Here is a 17,354-nt window from a genome sequence, read left to right as displayed (position 1 = left end):
CTCCTGGGCTATTAGACTCAATTACAATAGTCCTTCAATCCTTATGAGTGCTTATTTTGTGCTTATTTTAATGGGCTAAAATGTAACATTAGTCCTTGGCAGATGTCTCAAATGGGCTAAAGTGCAGCATATGTCCTTGGCAGATGTCAAATGGCTTCAAGGTGCCTTTAAGATGCTACAATGCTCTTTGTTGTTTCAAGAGAATGACAATGGGCTGGATCGCATGAAACAGCCAGCCAGGCTGGGCTCTCCTGCAATGGGTTCAAATATGACTATATACATAAAATTGAATCTGCATGGGATAGAACTGTATGGTAGTTAAACAGTTTTTATTGAGGGAGTTGACTGAAAGAAAACATGGGTAATGCAAAACTCATAGTCAAATGCAGAAGTCCTGTATGGAAACCTGAAGCAGGGCTGGATGGGGTCACCGTTCACTTGCTCCCCTTGGGGTATTAGATCAGATTGGAAGGAAGGGAGGTGTTGTGCAATCTGGGCCATAAAATGAATGAATGTGAGATACATTGAGATTAATGTTAATCGCTGCAGGTGTCAACGCTTGCCTTGGGGTGAGAAAGAGAAACAAACTCCTCCCATTCAGAATCCAACAGCCTCTCTTTCCAAAGTTCTGACCACCAGAGGTTTCTCTGCTTCTAGCCCTCCCTATTACCTAACAGTTGTCCCTGCTACCAGATTCTGGCTTCCTTAAAACTTGCATTTTGCAATGTCTGGGGCTGGGCTCTGGTAGTGGGAGGACATGTCACAGAAGCAGAGCCTTACGGGACATGAACAGAGACCACCCTTAATTCCAGACGATCGGAACTGAGGCATATCAACGCCTCCTGCATTGAGCTGAGAGGCTTGAAAACTCCCTTTTTCATGCTCTTTGGTGGGGGCAATACACACTGTGATCATGTGTGCATGTCACAGCAACCCACAGTCTGTTAACCAGTGTTGAAAAGATCATTAGGAGTGAGTATGCTGGGTCTCTCTATCCACGCATTCCTGCTGACATAAATAACCAAGGACACTCTGGTCCTAGATTATTTATAACATCTGAATTTATAACACCTGGAATTCTGAGTTGTTGGAAGTGTTCGGTCCTTAAACTGTGTCCATGGCCTGTGTGAATGCCCTCCACTCTGTTGCATAAGTAAGGTTTGGGAAAATGAGAATCTTACATCTGTATGAATGCAAAATCCATGTAGATTTATTACTATTATTACTATCATCATTATCATCATCATTAATTATCCGTCCTTTCCAACAAAAACTGGCACTCGACTTTTCTAACCATAATACCAAGATTAAAAAATAATAGAATAATTATAAAATAGATTAAATGTACAAGTAAAAATAGATAAAAGAGCAAACAGTACCCAACCAGTTAAAAAATTCCTTAGCAACACTCCTGGTTACACAGCAAAGACCTGTCACAAAAAACCATCTTATATTTCTGTCTTTCTTATACAATCTTCTAATGTTCTAAAATATGGTCCTCTATAATAGAAATATACCATAACCCTTTTTTAAAAATAACTTATATATGAGTGGAGGGAACTTCACAGTACTGAGAAAGCTCTTGAGATCATGGGGAGTGGTTAGAAACATCCATGGGGTGATTTCATATTAGATTAAGGGAAGCAAAGTTGGATATTTCAATGGCTCCACAGACTGTAGCCTCCAGTAGGAAATCTCCTTCAGTGCTGGGATTCACAATAAACACTGGGTGCACAGTTTACAGATTAACTCAAATTGACAATAGACAGATTGTGTTGCATCTAACTATCTAACTATAGAGTATTATGGCTGCCATTCCTTCTTTCGGGCCACCACAGTTGTGCCACAAAATGCTTCTAGACAGTCAACATGACATCATCTATAGGCATTATAATTGTCTGGCTTCGAGGTCACAAAGACACAAATCGCACGATTAACAGTGTGTTCTATTTATATTAATTATGTTGCCTTCATTAATGAGAGCTCTTTCCCAGAGACACTCAATTAAGGATTTCAATTATGAAGAATTTATCAGATTAATTAGCAATCTACATATCTAGTGGGCTATCAGATAACTTTTCCATTTTGTTTTACTAGGATCTATTATTCTCAAAATGAGATGATATAATTAGCATATCATTTACAGAAATAACTCAAAATGGCACTAAATTTTATCTGCTACCACATGCAGTAGAACTTGCAGCACTGAAGTAGGTCTGTAGTTTGAATTGCCTGATAGTCTTCATTTTGGATAAAATAAAACAATATGTATTAACTGCAAAAAGTACCATTAGGTGGTAACCCTATACCAACTGTCTGGAGGGTAAATGCAATTGAAATAAATGGGAATTCCTTCAGAGTAGACTTGTATAGGATTTTGCTGTGAAAAATTTATATATTAGGAATTTGTTGGCTGAATATAATGAATATAGTGTGAAATGAGGCTTTTATATTTAAAAATGTCTTCTATTATAGTTACTTTGTCTACACACAAAGAGCAATATCCAGTGTTAGTTCAAGAATAGGTCATCATCAGACTTAGCAACACAAAAGACAAGATAAGAAGAGTTAGTATGCCCGATGCATGAAGCTTAATTAATTAGGGGTAATCATTGTTTTTACCTTGATGAGGAACAAAGAGAATGTGTGAGGGAAAGAAAGTCTCTAAACTAAGGAACTTGGGAACTCTGAACTTTCAGCTTTTAGACAGTCGGATATTACATAACTGTAATATTACAGATCGTGCAATATGGTGGCATCTGGAAGGCTGAACTTAGGTCCTACATAGCATACCCAAGCACCTGCTGCTTGCGTGGCCTCCATTCCCATACCCATCTTGGTAAGGTGTAAAGTGCTCTGATAGTTCAGTAGCTTGGCCTGATTCAGCAGTGCCAAGAGTACACTGCTGTGAGGAAGCTTGACCAGTTTTCCTGTGCTGGTGGAGATTTAGCATTTCCCCTCCACACTGGTCCAAGTGCTTTACCTGGATTATTGTATTTAATCAAGTTGCACCCACCTCATAGAGCTACACAGAGCATGATAATTACAAGCTGCCACTCAATTTAAACTTGTAATTAATTGTTCAAGCAGCAGTATCAAGCACGGATCATATATTCCACTTAATTTCAGAAAACATGAAGAGGAAAAAGGAATATGCAATTTCACATTATGAGCCACAACAAGAATTAACTGAAAACTCTTACCCTAAAAAATTCTTTTGTTGAGCCAGAATCTAATGTCCCATAAGCGATTTCTGTTTGTTTAGACAAATCCTCCGCACTTTCAATGGGAGACACCATCCTCTCTACCGTCAGAAAGGCAGCTAGGTTAGCCGTGTAGGACGAGATTATGATCAGGGTAAAGAACCACCACACACCTCCAACAATGCGCCCAGACAGGGATCTAATAACAAGTATGAAATGGATTGGTAAAATGAAATGAATGTCCTGAAAGGAAGGCAAGTTACTGGGGTTATGCATATGCCGCACTGTGTAACACAGGGAAAGGATTTTTAAATGCTCATTCCATCTTGACGTCCATTTATTTTCTCTATTGCAATGCATGCTAATAAAGTGAAATATTGAAACATATTTTAGCCCTGCTAGGATGATTTTACTTAGGTCAAAGGATGTCACTAAACTGAGGGCTCCAGTCTTGAGTTAATGTCCTAGTTCATCACTCCTTCACAGGTTCGAGTATCCTGGAAAACAAAGCCGCTTAGATGACTTGATTGCCATATTAAAAAGTTTTCATGATAACTCAGGTGAATGATTGTAATGATCTCACACATATACAAGAAAATCAGACAAGATCAAAAAACTATGTATTTACAACAAAATGGCAGGCCTCCATTTCCAACTGGTTAAGATTCCTATGCACAAATGAACTATGTTATCCTGCAGTGGATTCACTGTGTAGGAGAAGCTATATTTTAATTAAGTAAATCAGGACCAATGTTCTTGGTTTAAATTCCTATAGGCCTTCTATTGCATTTCTTGGACAATTCCAGTATTTAATGAAGTGGAGGCCATATGTTAAGCACACAAACATATAGTCCAGTAAAAAAAAGAGATTTTTAGATTGGGAAGCTTAATTTTTGCACAATATTATCACCTGATTTAGGTGTAACATTTCCCACAAGCACTACCCTGCTCTGCATTCATATTTATTTGTATCATTCACAAACATCAAATGTTTGAAAATCTGACAAAAACTATTATTCTTTTACAGGCATCTGAATGTAAGGTCAGATGACTGTTAGGGATATTTTACCTCCTGCTAAATATGGAGGTAATATGAAATGCTGTGCTACTTTTACTTCTATCTATATCATATTTTATTGTTGTTATTGTGGACTGTCCTGAGATGTCTGTGATGGGACAGTATACAAAAGTTTTAAATAAATAAATAAAACCAACAGAACAAAACTTAAACTCTGTTACGATGATCTGCTGAAGGGCTTTAGAATGGATACTAATACGGTGGCCTGCTTGACATCAGTTTCCAAATCTGCCAAACATTTTTGAAAGTCTCACAATTTCTAATTTGCTACAAGAAGCATTGTCCTACTAGTAAGCTACCTTTCAAGAATCTACTGTCTAGTTCAATTTAGGAACCCCATGTGATTGCCAGTGAACAGTTACAAGTGATACTCATTAGTGATACTCCATTTCTATCTGCCCAAAGTTGTGCAGTATCCTTAGAAAATGACTCCAAGAAAGAGCAGTACTGGAGGAACACATTAACAGTGCAATCCTAGGCATGTCAGCTCAGATATACTACTGAGTTTAATCTGGTTTACAACCAGGTAAGTGGGTAAAGGATTGCAACCTAAGAAGGTTTTAGACATTACTGCTTCAGCTTGGAGCAGCAGCCAGGGGAGGAACATTCCAGCAGCATTCAAGAGAGATGTTCCACCTGAACAAGTCGTTCCACTTACACAAGTGCAAGCTACTGATACAGATGTTGATGCAGAGTCCTTTTCCAAGTTATGAAAAACATTTGATTGCCACTCATGGATGGGTAAGTCAGACAACTTTCTCCCAACCAGAAATGGATGCTAACACACCTCTCTCCCAAAAGTGGTGTTCTCCCTTGTCTAGACAGAAATGAGCTGCCTTAGCATAACAGTTGCTAAGAAACTGTGTTATGAATTAGTAAACCCTTGTTTCATATCTAATTTCTGCCATGAACTCAGCTGATGGTCTTAGCCTGTCCTTTTTTCAGTTCCCCTATGTACAACACAGTTATAACAGATTCTGACTGACCTTACAGGATTGTTATTGATATTACATCAAGATATACAGCTTGTAAATGCAAAGCAGTTGCTGGTGCTCCATACTGAATTTTTCACTAAGCTATGCCCTTCCTTCCTTCTTTTTCTTTCTTTTCATTTAATCACTAAGCCGTCTTCTGCTTTAAATTGCATTTTTAGCTATTTGAAGATTTCATCATAAATACTGCTGCAGATCATCCTTTATTTACTATTCTCACAAATCCTTTATTTTTTCTCATTTGCAGGTTGCTATTGATGGGATTAAAATCCAATTTTCAGTTAGGGTATGGAATATCTCTTAATATTTTCTTTGGTTAAATGTTGCTTAAGGTTTCAAAATAAGAAAAAACTGTATTAAAATTGGATTATTTATAATATTCTCCAAAATCCTGAGTCTATTCTTCAAAAATAGTGATTTAAAAGGTGAATAACTCTGATTCCTTTACCATTGTAGCATAGCCCAGTATGAGAAATCCTAAGTATCCAAATGCCAAACAATACAGATTAATCTAACTGAAACAGGCATAGGTATGTTATTAGTTGTTTCAGGAAAATCACTAACGAATATAGCATAATCTTGTAAAGCCAGAATCTTCCATTAGATAGGCTCAGTTCAATTGGGACCTAATTGGCATGGCTGCCAAAGAAAACCCCAATTCTAACCACGTGGAAGAAAATGTTTGCCGCAGTGTGGCTGGAATTGTCTAAAATGAACTGCTTTTATATTTTGGACACTACATGGCTCACTGTAACAGCTTTACAAATGCAGATTCTGCAGCGTGCTTGTGTGCAATATCACCTTTTCAAAGAAATCCACGTTCATCTTAGCTTCCTCTCCTCTAAACCAGCAATGCAGAATCTCAGTCCAGAGAGTCAAATTCAGCCTTCCTGGCATCCCAATCCAGACCCCCAGAGTTCTATACATGGCTAAGCTCTCTTCCCCTTCCCCTTCCCCTTCTAATGACTCCCAACTTTGCCTACAGTCACTCATGGTTTGGTGGCTTCCTTGCTTTTCTGCAGTAATCTTTCCATTCTGAAAGGTTGAGGCATTTCTCCCAAGGATTAGTTACTGATGATAAGAGATTTCAACCAGAACAGGCTGGTATTTTTGCCCCTGGCGCTTTCTCCTTTGATGCCACCCACCACCAGAGTAGAATTTGGCCCTCAGGCTGAGAGAAGTGCAGGAGTTCTACACAGTTCAGCTCTTGCTGGCTCTGCTGTTGGCTTCAGCAGCAGAGAACACCTTCCGTTATTGCCATCACATATCTTTGCCAGAGCACCCAAGGAACGATGCCAGGATGGATGCTCTGCGAAGAGTAACCTTCTGCAGGAAGAAGCAGGATGGCTAAATGCATAAGCATTGTCTCCAAAAATATGGAATTGCACCACCAAAAGAAGAAGACAGTTGATTTGCATAATATGCATACATATAGATCAACATTTAGAAATGGTTACTACATGGATGAGTCCTGCCATCTCTCATCCCTACTGCTCTCTCTGAACTCAGACAGGCCAGCAGGAAGGATGTTGGACAGTCTGGGCCTGGAACCTTCTCCCAGCAGAAGAAAGAGGGTGATGAATTCAGTGCCAGCTCCAGGCTTGGCTAGGTGAGTGCATGGGGCATCTGGCCATGGCACGCAGTAGGTTCCTCTACCCTGACAGAGGCGGGACGTGCACACTGAGAATTCCCTTCTGCAGCATCTTTCTTCTTGGGACTCTATGCAAAGTAGAAATGGTGGCACTGCTAGGGCATTGGGCACATTGCAGGTCTTGGGGCCCTATCTTAGGCTCAACCATACCACCCTCTGTCACTAGCCCTGAATGGATTTCAGCTTTGATACTATTCTCATACTCAACACGATGCATCAATATGTGCCCAACAGAGCTGTCGAATTTGGGCCAGAGCCACTAGCTGCACGAGGGAAATGGAATAGCTGGGAACACTGCAAAAAGAAGGAGAAATAAAACAAACATAGGTATTGTGAATGATGCTTAGGCTTGCTGTATACTGATGCTTAAACTAACAGCAATAATAAGGTCAGTGTCTATATTCTTAAATGAATAGCTTTCTTTTAAGCCAGGCAGATTTCTCCAGGATAGCCTGAGCACCAATTCTTGCCAGGCTTGTTGTAACTGGTTCACATGACCATCAAGACCTTTCTACTTAGGATGGCAGAAATTTTGCTGAAAGGAGAGGTGGAATTTTGGCCATAGGCAGGATGCCATGTAAAGTGGTTTGTGGTGGGGAAAGTGCAGTTTTCATAGCCCACTAACAGTGTGCTCTCCCTTTTTCCCATTACAGCACCTGTGAAATCAGTGCACCATTGGCTGTGAATGGGAATATGCAGCAAAAACACGGTACCCCTCCAAGATGGCATGGAATGAGAGGTACTTTATGCATTTTTTGGCCTGTGCATGATGTATATAGGTCCACCAAGGTAAAGAATGACTGATGCTAGGAGAAAGCCAATCATACTGTCCACTGGCCTGCATCAAGAGCAGTCATTTTGATAGAAGGGCTTGTGGATGATTTGGAGAGATGTGTCAACAGCTGGTACGTCTTGAGAGTGACTTTATATGCACCATGAACATCCTTTGTGGGACCAAAAATGCACAAAGCTGAAATGGATGTGTAACCAACCTTGGCGAAATATCGCATCCTTGCTGCATAAAGGCACCCAAGGAAAACCAGAGACTATTAAATATCCCAAATTCATTAGTTGATTCATTACTTTGCGTTTCTCTTCCATCTTCAAACTCCTCAGTGTGCCACTCGTATGGGCTAAATCTGCTGACCAGGAATAAAACCACACTGACCCCAATGTAGGCAAAAACAATGCACATCCAGATCTCATATGCTAAGGGATCAAGAAAGGAAAACACTCCTGGCTTGGACTTCTGAGGCTTCTTGATCATTATAGATATCCCGAGGCTCATAAAGGGCTTTGAGAAGTCAATCACTTCTTCTCTCACCAGTGTTATAGTTAATGGAGCAATTGCAATATCGGCTTTCTGTAACAGAAGCAAAACAAAACAATAACTTATTCAATATTTAACAAGGGAATGGCTTCATTGCTTTTGTGCATCACAAATGAAGAATGCAACAGCAGGGGCATGGAGAATAAGCATAATAACTTAAGTACTAGCATCCTACTGAGAAATAAAGTATCAAACAATCTGCCTCTGATGTTCTTTCTACCAACACATATTCAGCCATGTGGCTTCACTTATTCTGCAAAAGGTACCTCTTTATAATCATACAGAGAACACACCCCTTGAATTTCTGTGGCAATTGAACTTAGAGGACTATTTCATTTGTGGAAAAGGGTGATAAAAAGCAGGACTGATAATCACTTTTCAAATACCAAGATAACTCTTGCTTCAGTCCAGGAGAACTGCTCCCATAACCAACATGTGTTGAGCTTATCACCTTTAATCATAGCTACTTGCAATGTTTCAAAATGGCTCTTACCCCATAAACAAGTTCTCCAACCATTCCATTCCAGATTTTTGTTTCTGCATCCCTGGCCCCATATTTGCCATCCCCAACAATTGTGAGTTTGTATTTGAACCCACAGTGCTTGGCAATTTCTGCAGCTAAGTCCACACAGTAGCCCTCATAGCGCTCATTTCCTTCAAGTAATTCAAAGTTTTTCTTCACCATGACATATGGGGATTCCTGTACAGAGAAACTGGGCTTTAGCTAATTAATAAGGATATCATGTTTGTTCTATAAAGGTTTTGAAGTACATTTAATAAAGCAACAAAACACCTGCATTCCTTACATAAATATTCAGGATCATTTATTTATCACTCATCACATTAACATTTCTTCACAGCCATAGCAAGCCTTACAGGTAGAGGCATTTTCAAAGATGCATTCATAATTCTCATTGGCATTATGGAAGCTGTATGGTGACAACTAATAACTTTTCATAATAAAAGACTAGCTTTTAAAAACATTGGAAAACATGACCAGATCAGAATACTCCTGCCTATTTTATAGTCTTCTACAATACCCACCAAGCCCACAATAGATCATATAAAATTCACAACACAGAGAGAGCTGTTTAAAAAAAATCTTACCACCATCAAAACAGTTGATAAATTGTTGGTTCCTTTAATATATAATCCAGAACAGTTATGCCCTGAATGAACAACTTTGAACAATTATTAGCTTGCTAGGTAAACAAAACAGCATTCCTACTGTAATACTATAATGTTGCTATTGTAAAATGACAGTGAATGTTTTTCATTCTTCTGTTTAATGGAGATTTTAACCTAGATAGCAGTAAAGAGATGTGCATTCATTCTGATTTGGTAACCTTCTCCAAGTGATAAGCACAAAAATTAAAGCATTGTCCTGCTGTGAAAGAAACTGCACACCCTTGAAAGATTCCCCCCAACTTCTGACATTTTAAAGGTTGATCTACTACAAATATTTTCAGTTTTAGAAATTAAAGGCAAGAGCACACTTCAGAATCCTCATAACAACTTTGAAAGAACAGGCAAATGTAACCAAGGATTTTATTCTTACTCCATAAAGAACATTTCCCAACCTTGACACATTCACAATGAAAATGTAAATCAATAGTGAGCTAGTCCAACATAGAACGAAAATGAATAATAAGATTACAACTTAGAGTATCCATTTCACAAAAAATGTGCTTAATTACCAAAATAGTGGTGACAATAATAGTCTTATTTTCTAATCCTGAGGATTCATTGCCAGAGAGACCATCAATAGGATTCACAACCATTCTGTCCACTTCACTCCAGTATCCAATCTGAAAAAGGTCGGAGGTCATATTCAAGCTAATGAATATTGTTGTTCATATTTTTTTTAAATACATGACATTCACATATCTGACTCCATCCTACTGGATCCACTTATATTTAACCAGGAGATGTAGCAGGTATTTTAGGTGGTCTGTAAACTAGAAATATGTGGAAGTCTAAATGCTTTCAGGAGGCTGATCTTTGGTTTCAGTAGGATATCAAAGTTTTTAGTTATGTGATAAGTGAACTGTATTGTGGGTATTGTCTCATCAAAGTTAAGCCCTTTATTGCATAAACCTATGCTTACCAGAGGTTAACTGAGAGAGAGTCACTGTGGTATAGTGGTTAAGAGTGCAAGTCTGAGACTCAGGCTATCTGGATTCTATTCCCTGCTCAGCCATGGAGCCAACTTTGTGCCAGTCACAGACACTTAGCCCAAACTACCTCACATGGTTGTTGCTGTGCAGATAAGATTGAGAGCAGGAGGAGGAGAATGATGAAACCCACTTTGGATTCTTTAAAAAGAAAAAAAAGTGTGATATAAAACAAATAGATAACTGGATGGCTGTGAAGGAGCTTGGAGCTTCAGCTCCAAATTTGCAAATAGGCTCCAAGGTCAGTGCTGAGACTCTGACCTTGAAGAACCCCTCTTCTTCCTTTGAACCAGCTGCAGAAATAAAGTCGGAAGACTAGTGGAGCCAAAGATTTGTGGGCTTTCTGGGATATGGGGGAGCACAAGAAAGGTTCCTCCAGGAGACAATGTATCATGCTAGCATCACCTCCAGAAGACTTAGATGGCCTAAAAGAGCCATACGAGGGCTCATCCCTTTGATTCTCCCACCATCCATGCGATGCCTGTAATGGTCTAAGTTCAAAGGGTTACTGGATATCTCTACCCATGTCTCCAGGAGAGTCTCCAGCTTAATTCTCATGTTGAGAATAGAAATAGAACTGTTAACTATTAAACTTGGATTGCACTGTAGCCATTATTAGTAAAATGATCATAATGGAATCCAGAGTATATGAAATCCAGGACATTATATACAGTATTCTATAACTTTAATCAACTCAGTCATTTATAAAGAGTTAGATTCTGTCATACACATATTCCATCTAATTTCTAAGCAACCATATGTCATAGATGCATTAAAATAATATACATAATATGAATAGATTATACTTACCTTAAATTATGGCCTTTTTTTAACAAGAACATTTCTATAATTCTACAGCACTATACATACCTATATTTAACTGCAGTGTAGCCTTATGTTGAGCTCTAAGACACCAGCTTTTCTACACCCTTATAGGAAAGAATTATAAACACACAGAATTAAAATTACCTTCCGAGGACCAGTGCTTTTGAGTTCCATGACGTTTATTGTATAGTTAATCCTCTTTCCATTCTGATCAAATTTTATATTTCCTGATAACCCTTCCACCTGAACCTGTGTGAATTAAGGATGGAAAGATCAGTAACATTATCAGGAAACTAATTAAACATTTTATACACTAATTAAATTTTATTTGAAAATACTATACTGAACAATTTCCCAAAAACATAAATTTCATGCTTTTATTTTAGATATTTAGACATTCCATGCTGAAGAGTCTTTCTAGAAGTATTAGATGCAGAGATTGGCAATTTTTCCTCTTTTGTGTAAGTGTCCATCTCGAGACGCTATACACACAGTACTGGCTGTAGAAATATTACCTGTTTTAATGCCCTTTCTATTTCCACACCATGAGACCAGGGCACTGCTGGGTTTGCAAGACAATCTCCAGCATTTCCTCTCCTAGAAATCTCAATCCTCTGCTTACGCAAGTTACGGAATGCTTCTGTCATCACTTTGACTGCATCATATGTCAGGGCTGATGTGTACTGAAAAGAAGAAAATGTTATCAATTAAACACAGCTTAGTCTAGCAATTGATTATTTCCATGACAGGTAGGGAAAATCATATCCATACCCTTTCAGATGATATGTTCCACAATGCTTACTAATTTATTCTATTGGAAATGTTTTAGACCGTATGTTAAAACTTATTTATTTGTTTATTATATTAAATTTGTATAAAAGCCACCTGTTAGCAGTTATGCATTATTAAATATAGCATTATATAACACTGTAATTTTCAAATAAAATATTTCTTTCATCGAATGGAAGTGTTGCTGTCTAGACATGTTAATTTATCCTAATATGTTCTCACAGATGAAAATAAGAACCCCTTTGAAAAAGCACCTTCAAAGAAAAGGTTGACTCTAAACTGTTTTGTAAATAGGGCATTAAGCATGTGATCTATGTTCTCCTGCTGTCCCCAGGAGACCATAGCATTATTCAGAGTCCCAACCCTGTGAGCTTGGAGCTGGGACTCAAAAGGCTGATCCCATGCTCCACCACTCAAAGCTGGTCCTGAAAGAACTGTGCCAGCTGCATCGCTCCTGAGGTCACAGCTGAACCTCAGGGAGAGCAAGGGGAGGTATGCAAGGAGGAAGCAAGGAAGCTGGGATCACATGCACATGCTGGTTCCTACCAGCACCTCAGCTTCATTTGCTCCTTGGTCTTTACCTCGCTGTTCAAAAGCAGCCATCCAGATAAAATATGTGATCCAAGGCCTAGTGGCAGTAGGGACTGTTGCCACCATGCCTTGTTCTGTGAACAGGAGACTTACCAGCAGTGTGGTCACACTGGATTACACCCTGTCTGGTAAGCCAGTTTGGAATAGATTTTCTGCTTTTGTTTTGTGCAGGAACCATGACAATATCCACCTTCTTAAATCCATCTTCTTGGACATCTTCATCCACGAAGATGCCCAATAAGTGCATTTATGAAAATCAGTTCCAAAGTTACACAAAAGTTTACCCAGTTTTTGTGGCACAAATCACATCAGGGTACTGATTGTATTTGGGTCTGTGTTCAATTCTGAGTGATGTAAATTCAATACATTTCGGTAAAAAAATGAATGCTAATAAAATATTTACCCATCCCTACTTAGTAGTCTATATTTCATGTGAAGTGTTCATATAGACATATAGTCCTGAAATCTGTTTATGTCCCTGTAGAAAAGTTTATTTTAAAAAGCAAAACTTTCCCTTGGCATTTTCTCTGAGGATAGAATGCATTTCCATTAGAGGCTTGGAAAAAGATGGAAAAGGTGAAGGGCACGGAGAACTGTCAGGTTCATAAAAACTAGTGGATCCCACCATGAAGGGGATGATATATGCACCACCTCCTTCAGCAAGCAAAGATCCATTTGTAGCTTTGGTTTCACTTGGCGGTTCTCTGTTTAAACAGCTGAAAGGAAAGCTACAAATTAACCTATTTGTCACCTTGTTTATCTTGGATGGTGCCTTCTGCCCTTTGGCAGGAGACACTTCACAGACTGTTGATGAGGCAAGCCTTTCCATTTTAAAACCCCTAGGTGTGCTAGTGCACACTAGCAAAACACTGAATATTTTAAAAATACAGTTTGCACACATTTCAAGCCCAAACGTGAAAAGAAAATGTGGAAATTGTACAATTATTTCATATAAACCAATACAGGAGGCAGGGATGGAGAACAACAGAAATCCATTTTTTAAAAAATTTTGACACACACACACCTATGACTTATCATCTATTACTACTGCCAGGTTTTGCCTTTTTATCTCCAGGTAAGACTTGGAAAAGAATCCTGAAACCCTGGAAAGCCAGTTAGTCTAGACAGTATTGAGCTGGACCAATCAATCATCTCACTCACAAGTTCCAATGTGCCCAACCATGGTCCATAAAACATTCAGTTTTTGAAATCATTCCTTAGATGGTGGCTACCATTGGGGTGTTTAGTTATCCATATGACTGCAGGTGCTCTAATATACAGTTTCTGAGCCACACAATGGTTTACAATGGCAAATATTCCGACATAATTTGAATATTATTTATTTCAACGCTCTCATAAATTATGGATTGGCACACTGGCTTTATTTATCTGAAAATAGGCCTCATGAGACAATGAACTGAACGGAAATCACTCCATATGCATGTATGATTATATTTGAATATACATGCTATTTTTCTTCTACTTAAGGCTGCAGTGGTAGCCACATGTCCAAGGAATGGGCCCACTGGATGTATACAATTGCTCCATTTAGGGTCTCCAAAGAGAATTTTAAGGAGTTTTGCCAAATAGCACATCAACTGCTTGGATGAGATTCTGGGCTTCATGGTCAATAAAGAGATGTCACTCTTTAGCGCAGTTTTTAGTGTAACTGTAAAAATCTAGTTGCAACACAAAGCAGCCAGAACTAAATACAGTTGGGGATATACGGTGCTTGCACTTCATCACAGTTTGCACAGGAAAATTAAAAGCTAGTGACAGGGTTTTATTATTGCACTATATCTCAAGCTCAGAGCTGGATGCTATGTTTCCTATGAAGTATGATTTAGAAGTAAATAGTGTAAAGAATTAAAAGGAAAATGTGAATTGCTTTACATAATAATTTTCATCTAACATTAAGAGCAAGCATATGGACATCCTAAATCAAAGCAAACATTTTAAAAGTATTAATCAATTAGACATTCCATGAATATTTCATTATCTAGTATTTATATCAAAATGTATATCCCACTTTTCTCTATAAAATAAACACACAAACTTGCAAAATGTTCAGAACACATAACTTATTAAAAACAGTAAATAAGAGTTAACAATCACTAAGGGCACAGTCGTAGAGGTTCCTATCCTGGGGGAGGATAGGATTATTCAGAGCTCCAGCTCCAAGCCATGCCAGTTTCTTTCTTTCCCTGTGCTGCTGCTTCCTCTAGAGGTACAAAAATGGCTATTTAGATATAACATATAGTACAAAGCATGGTGTGGTAGAGATCACCACTATGCCTTGCTTCATGCTTCTGAATTCAGAGCTTTCGTAAACCTGAAGCAGAGAGCACTGGACTGCACCCTAAGTAACTGTATAGAAGAAATGCTATCTAGTTCAGTTTTGTTGAGAACAATATACAGCATGCCAATATCAGTCAACCTAAGGGATAGTAAATGTGTGATTTCCAGTATATATACTTTGAAAATAAAAGAAGTACTTTTGCATTTCTGCCCCTCAGAAAGGACAAATATTTCAGTGAGTTCCTATACAAAATATGGAAGTATTTGGACATCTATCTTGTCAGGATCAAAACTTCAGACTAAGATTTGCTGTGCTTTAAATTATTTCTTTTCAGAATTCTGTGCTGTACCAAGCTTGTGAGTTTCCAACATTCAAGTGCTAAAATGCTCATCAAATTAAGGATAACTGAGACAAGATATTTTTAAAAATGCACAGCTGAAATCTGAATGAAATCTCTGAATGGAGCACTTGCCTGATTTAAGAAATACCCCTCAACAATCTAATGGAAAAGTAGCACTAAACTTTCCAAAATTAATAGGTCCAATGAGCAGGCATTTTTCTGTGGGGTGCTTACACTCCCATTGATTCTCTTTCACCACATCAATTATGTTGCACAAGCAGCAACACTACGGCAATTTATGGCTTCCAAGGCAACTAGAGGCTTCCAAAACAACCCAGTTGTTTTTTTGAAGTAAGGCAGGAGAGCAAAGAGCTCATGGAAGGGAACATAATTGACATGTATCCTTCCAGAAAGAAGCAGGTCCTTTTGCTTTGGAATTTGCCCTAGGAAATGCTAAATCTCCCGTGTAAACCCTGGATCTTGCCAGCACAATGCAGTTTGCCATACTCACCTGTGGAAGGGAACTGGTGGGACAGAAAAGAATCAGTGGGGAATTCTAAATCTCACTTTTTTGTAGTCGTAAACAAATGGTTCATGGCTGTTCATGCATGGACTTACACACACAGGTGGATTCTCTTGCAGGGGAGCCTACCAGTGTGCAGCTCATGCGGGACATTTCCCTGTACAGAATACATGGGAAGCCAAGGATGTGCGGCCAGTGCCATACAGATTGTCAGGGATGGGACCAGCATCTGACTCCACCTCCATGTATAGGTTCTATAACGGAGGACAACCGAAGGGGCATATTCCTTAAACTGATCCATGTTTACAATCACCTTAAAATCACTTCCCTTACATTCCTGAACAGTATCACAAGCTGTTTGGTTTATCAAGAAAATAAAAATAAAAAACTAGTAACTATTTGTTATTGTTGCTGGTAACTAATGAAACTTATCTGGCATTTTGATACTTGAGATGGAATGGGACTTTTCTCATTAGTGGGATGTTCAACATCTATTCCAGGTCTTTCTTTATGAAAGGAGGAGAAGAGTCACTAGGACAGGCAGATAATTTACTTCTTATTCATTGTGGGTCAAGGTTACTCCCATCTATTCCACTTCCATGTACTACCCATTTGGTATGGACTCCCATTACTTTCTCAGAAGGCAATTCCGTAGAAAACTGCCAGATGGAGAGTCAGGTCATTGGTCCATCTATTTCAGTACTTCCTACTCTGATTGACAGCTGCTCTCTAATTGCCATAATGTGCTCCCTAACCATTTAAAGATGTCAAGGATTTAACCTATCTCCATGCAAACCATGTGCTCTACTGGTCAGCAATGGTGCCTCCTGAAAGAGTTTTCTCAAAGGGTTCATTTGCCAAACAAAGGGGCAATGAGAGGTATTAGTTACAGGATTGGTCTGGGATTTGTGAGAACTGGGTTCTAGTCAGGGTTCTAGTCTGGGTTCTTCAGACATGAAACTTGCTGTGTGGTCTTGGCCAGGCATGGCCTTGCAGCCTAACCTCTCTCACAGGGTTGTTTTGAAGATAAAATGGGAAAGCTCCCCACATGTCAGAAACCATTTCTATAAACGCCAACACATTCCTTTGAAACCCTCACTTCCTAGCTATGTACTTTGCTACCATATTTGAGCACTATTAATTATGGCCCCACCCTTGGTGTGTTTTTAAGTTGAGCTACCACTTGCAAGCATCATTGGAAAACATGCCTTAGGGGAATTGGCCACAGTGTTCCCTACCAGAGAGCATGTGCCTTGTGAGATCCCTACAATTCTGCTCAGTCCTCCCAGGAGCAAGAAGAGCCCAAGCCCAGAAAATTCCTCACAGGAAGAAGTAGACTGAGAGTGGTTGATTAGAAGACTGGGTCTGGGAGAGCCATAAACTGCTTGGCATGTTGCTTCCAAAGGAAGGGGTTGTTTTCCAGAGTTTTTTGTTTTCCCAACATTTAGTCTTGCTTGATCCATAGAAATCAGATTGATATATACCTTGGTGTATAAAGGCAGTGTGTTGGCACAAAACAGTCCTACAGGGCTCAGTCCAAAGGCTTTTAGTCAGAATTC

General features: G+C 39.0%; 1 protein-coding gene across 3 annotated transcripts in view; it reads right to left on the bottom strand.

Moving 5' to 3' along the window:
• Positions 1–17,354, bottom strand: part of GRIA2 (glutamate ionotropic receptor AMPA type subunit 2) — an 82,706-nt gene that overhangs the window by 4,415 nt on the left and 60,937 nt on the right. For all 3 annotated transcript variants that reach the window (XM_044430694.1, XM_044430693.1, XM_044430695.1), the window contains exons 7-12: positions 11,769–11,936; positions 11,398–11,502; positions 9,952–10,062; positions 8,748–8,954; positions 7,917–8,287; positions 3,204–3,402 (exon numbers count right to left, since the gene is read on the bottom strand). In XM_044430694.1, the coding sequence (XP_044286629.1) occupies positions 3,204–3,402; positions 7,917–8,287; positions 8,748–8,954; positions 9,952–10,062; positions 11,398–11,502; positions 11,769–11,936 (1,161 nt within the window). The remainder of the gene's footprint in view (positions 1–3,203; positions 3,403–7,916; positions 8,288–8,747; positions 8,955–9,951; positions 10,063–11,397; positions 11,503–11,768; positions 11,937–17,354) is intronic.

The sequence above is a fragment of the Varanus komodoensis genome, unplaced genomic scaffold (assembly GCF_004798865.1).
Source record: "Varanus komodoensis strain SLA01 unplaced genomic scaffold, ASM479886v1 scaffold21, whole genome shotgun sequence".
NCBI lineage: Eukaryota > Metazoa > Chordata > Lepidosauria > Squamata > Varanidae > Varanus > Varanus komodoensis.
This window is presented reverse-complemented; position numbering and strand designations above follow the sequence as displayed.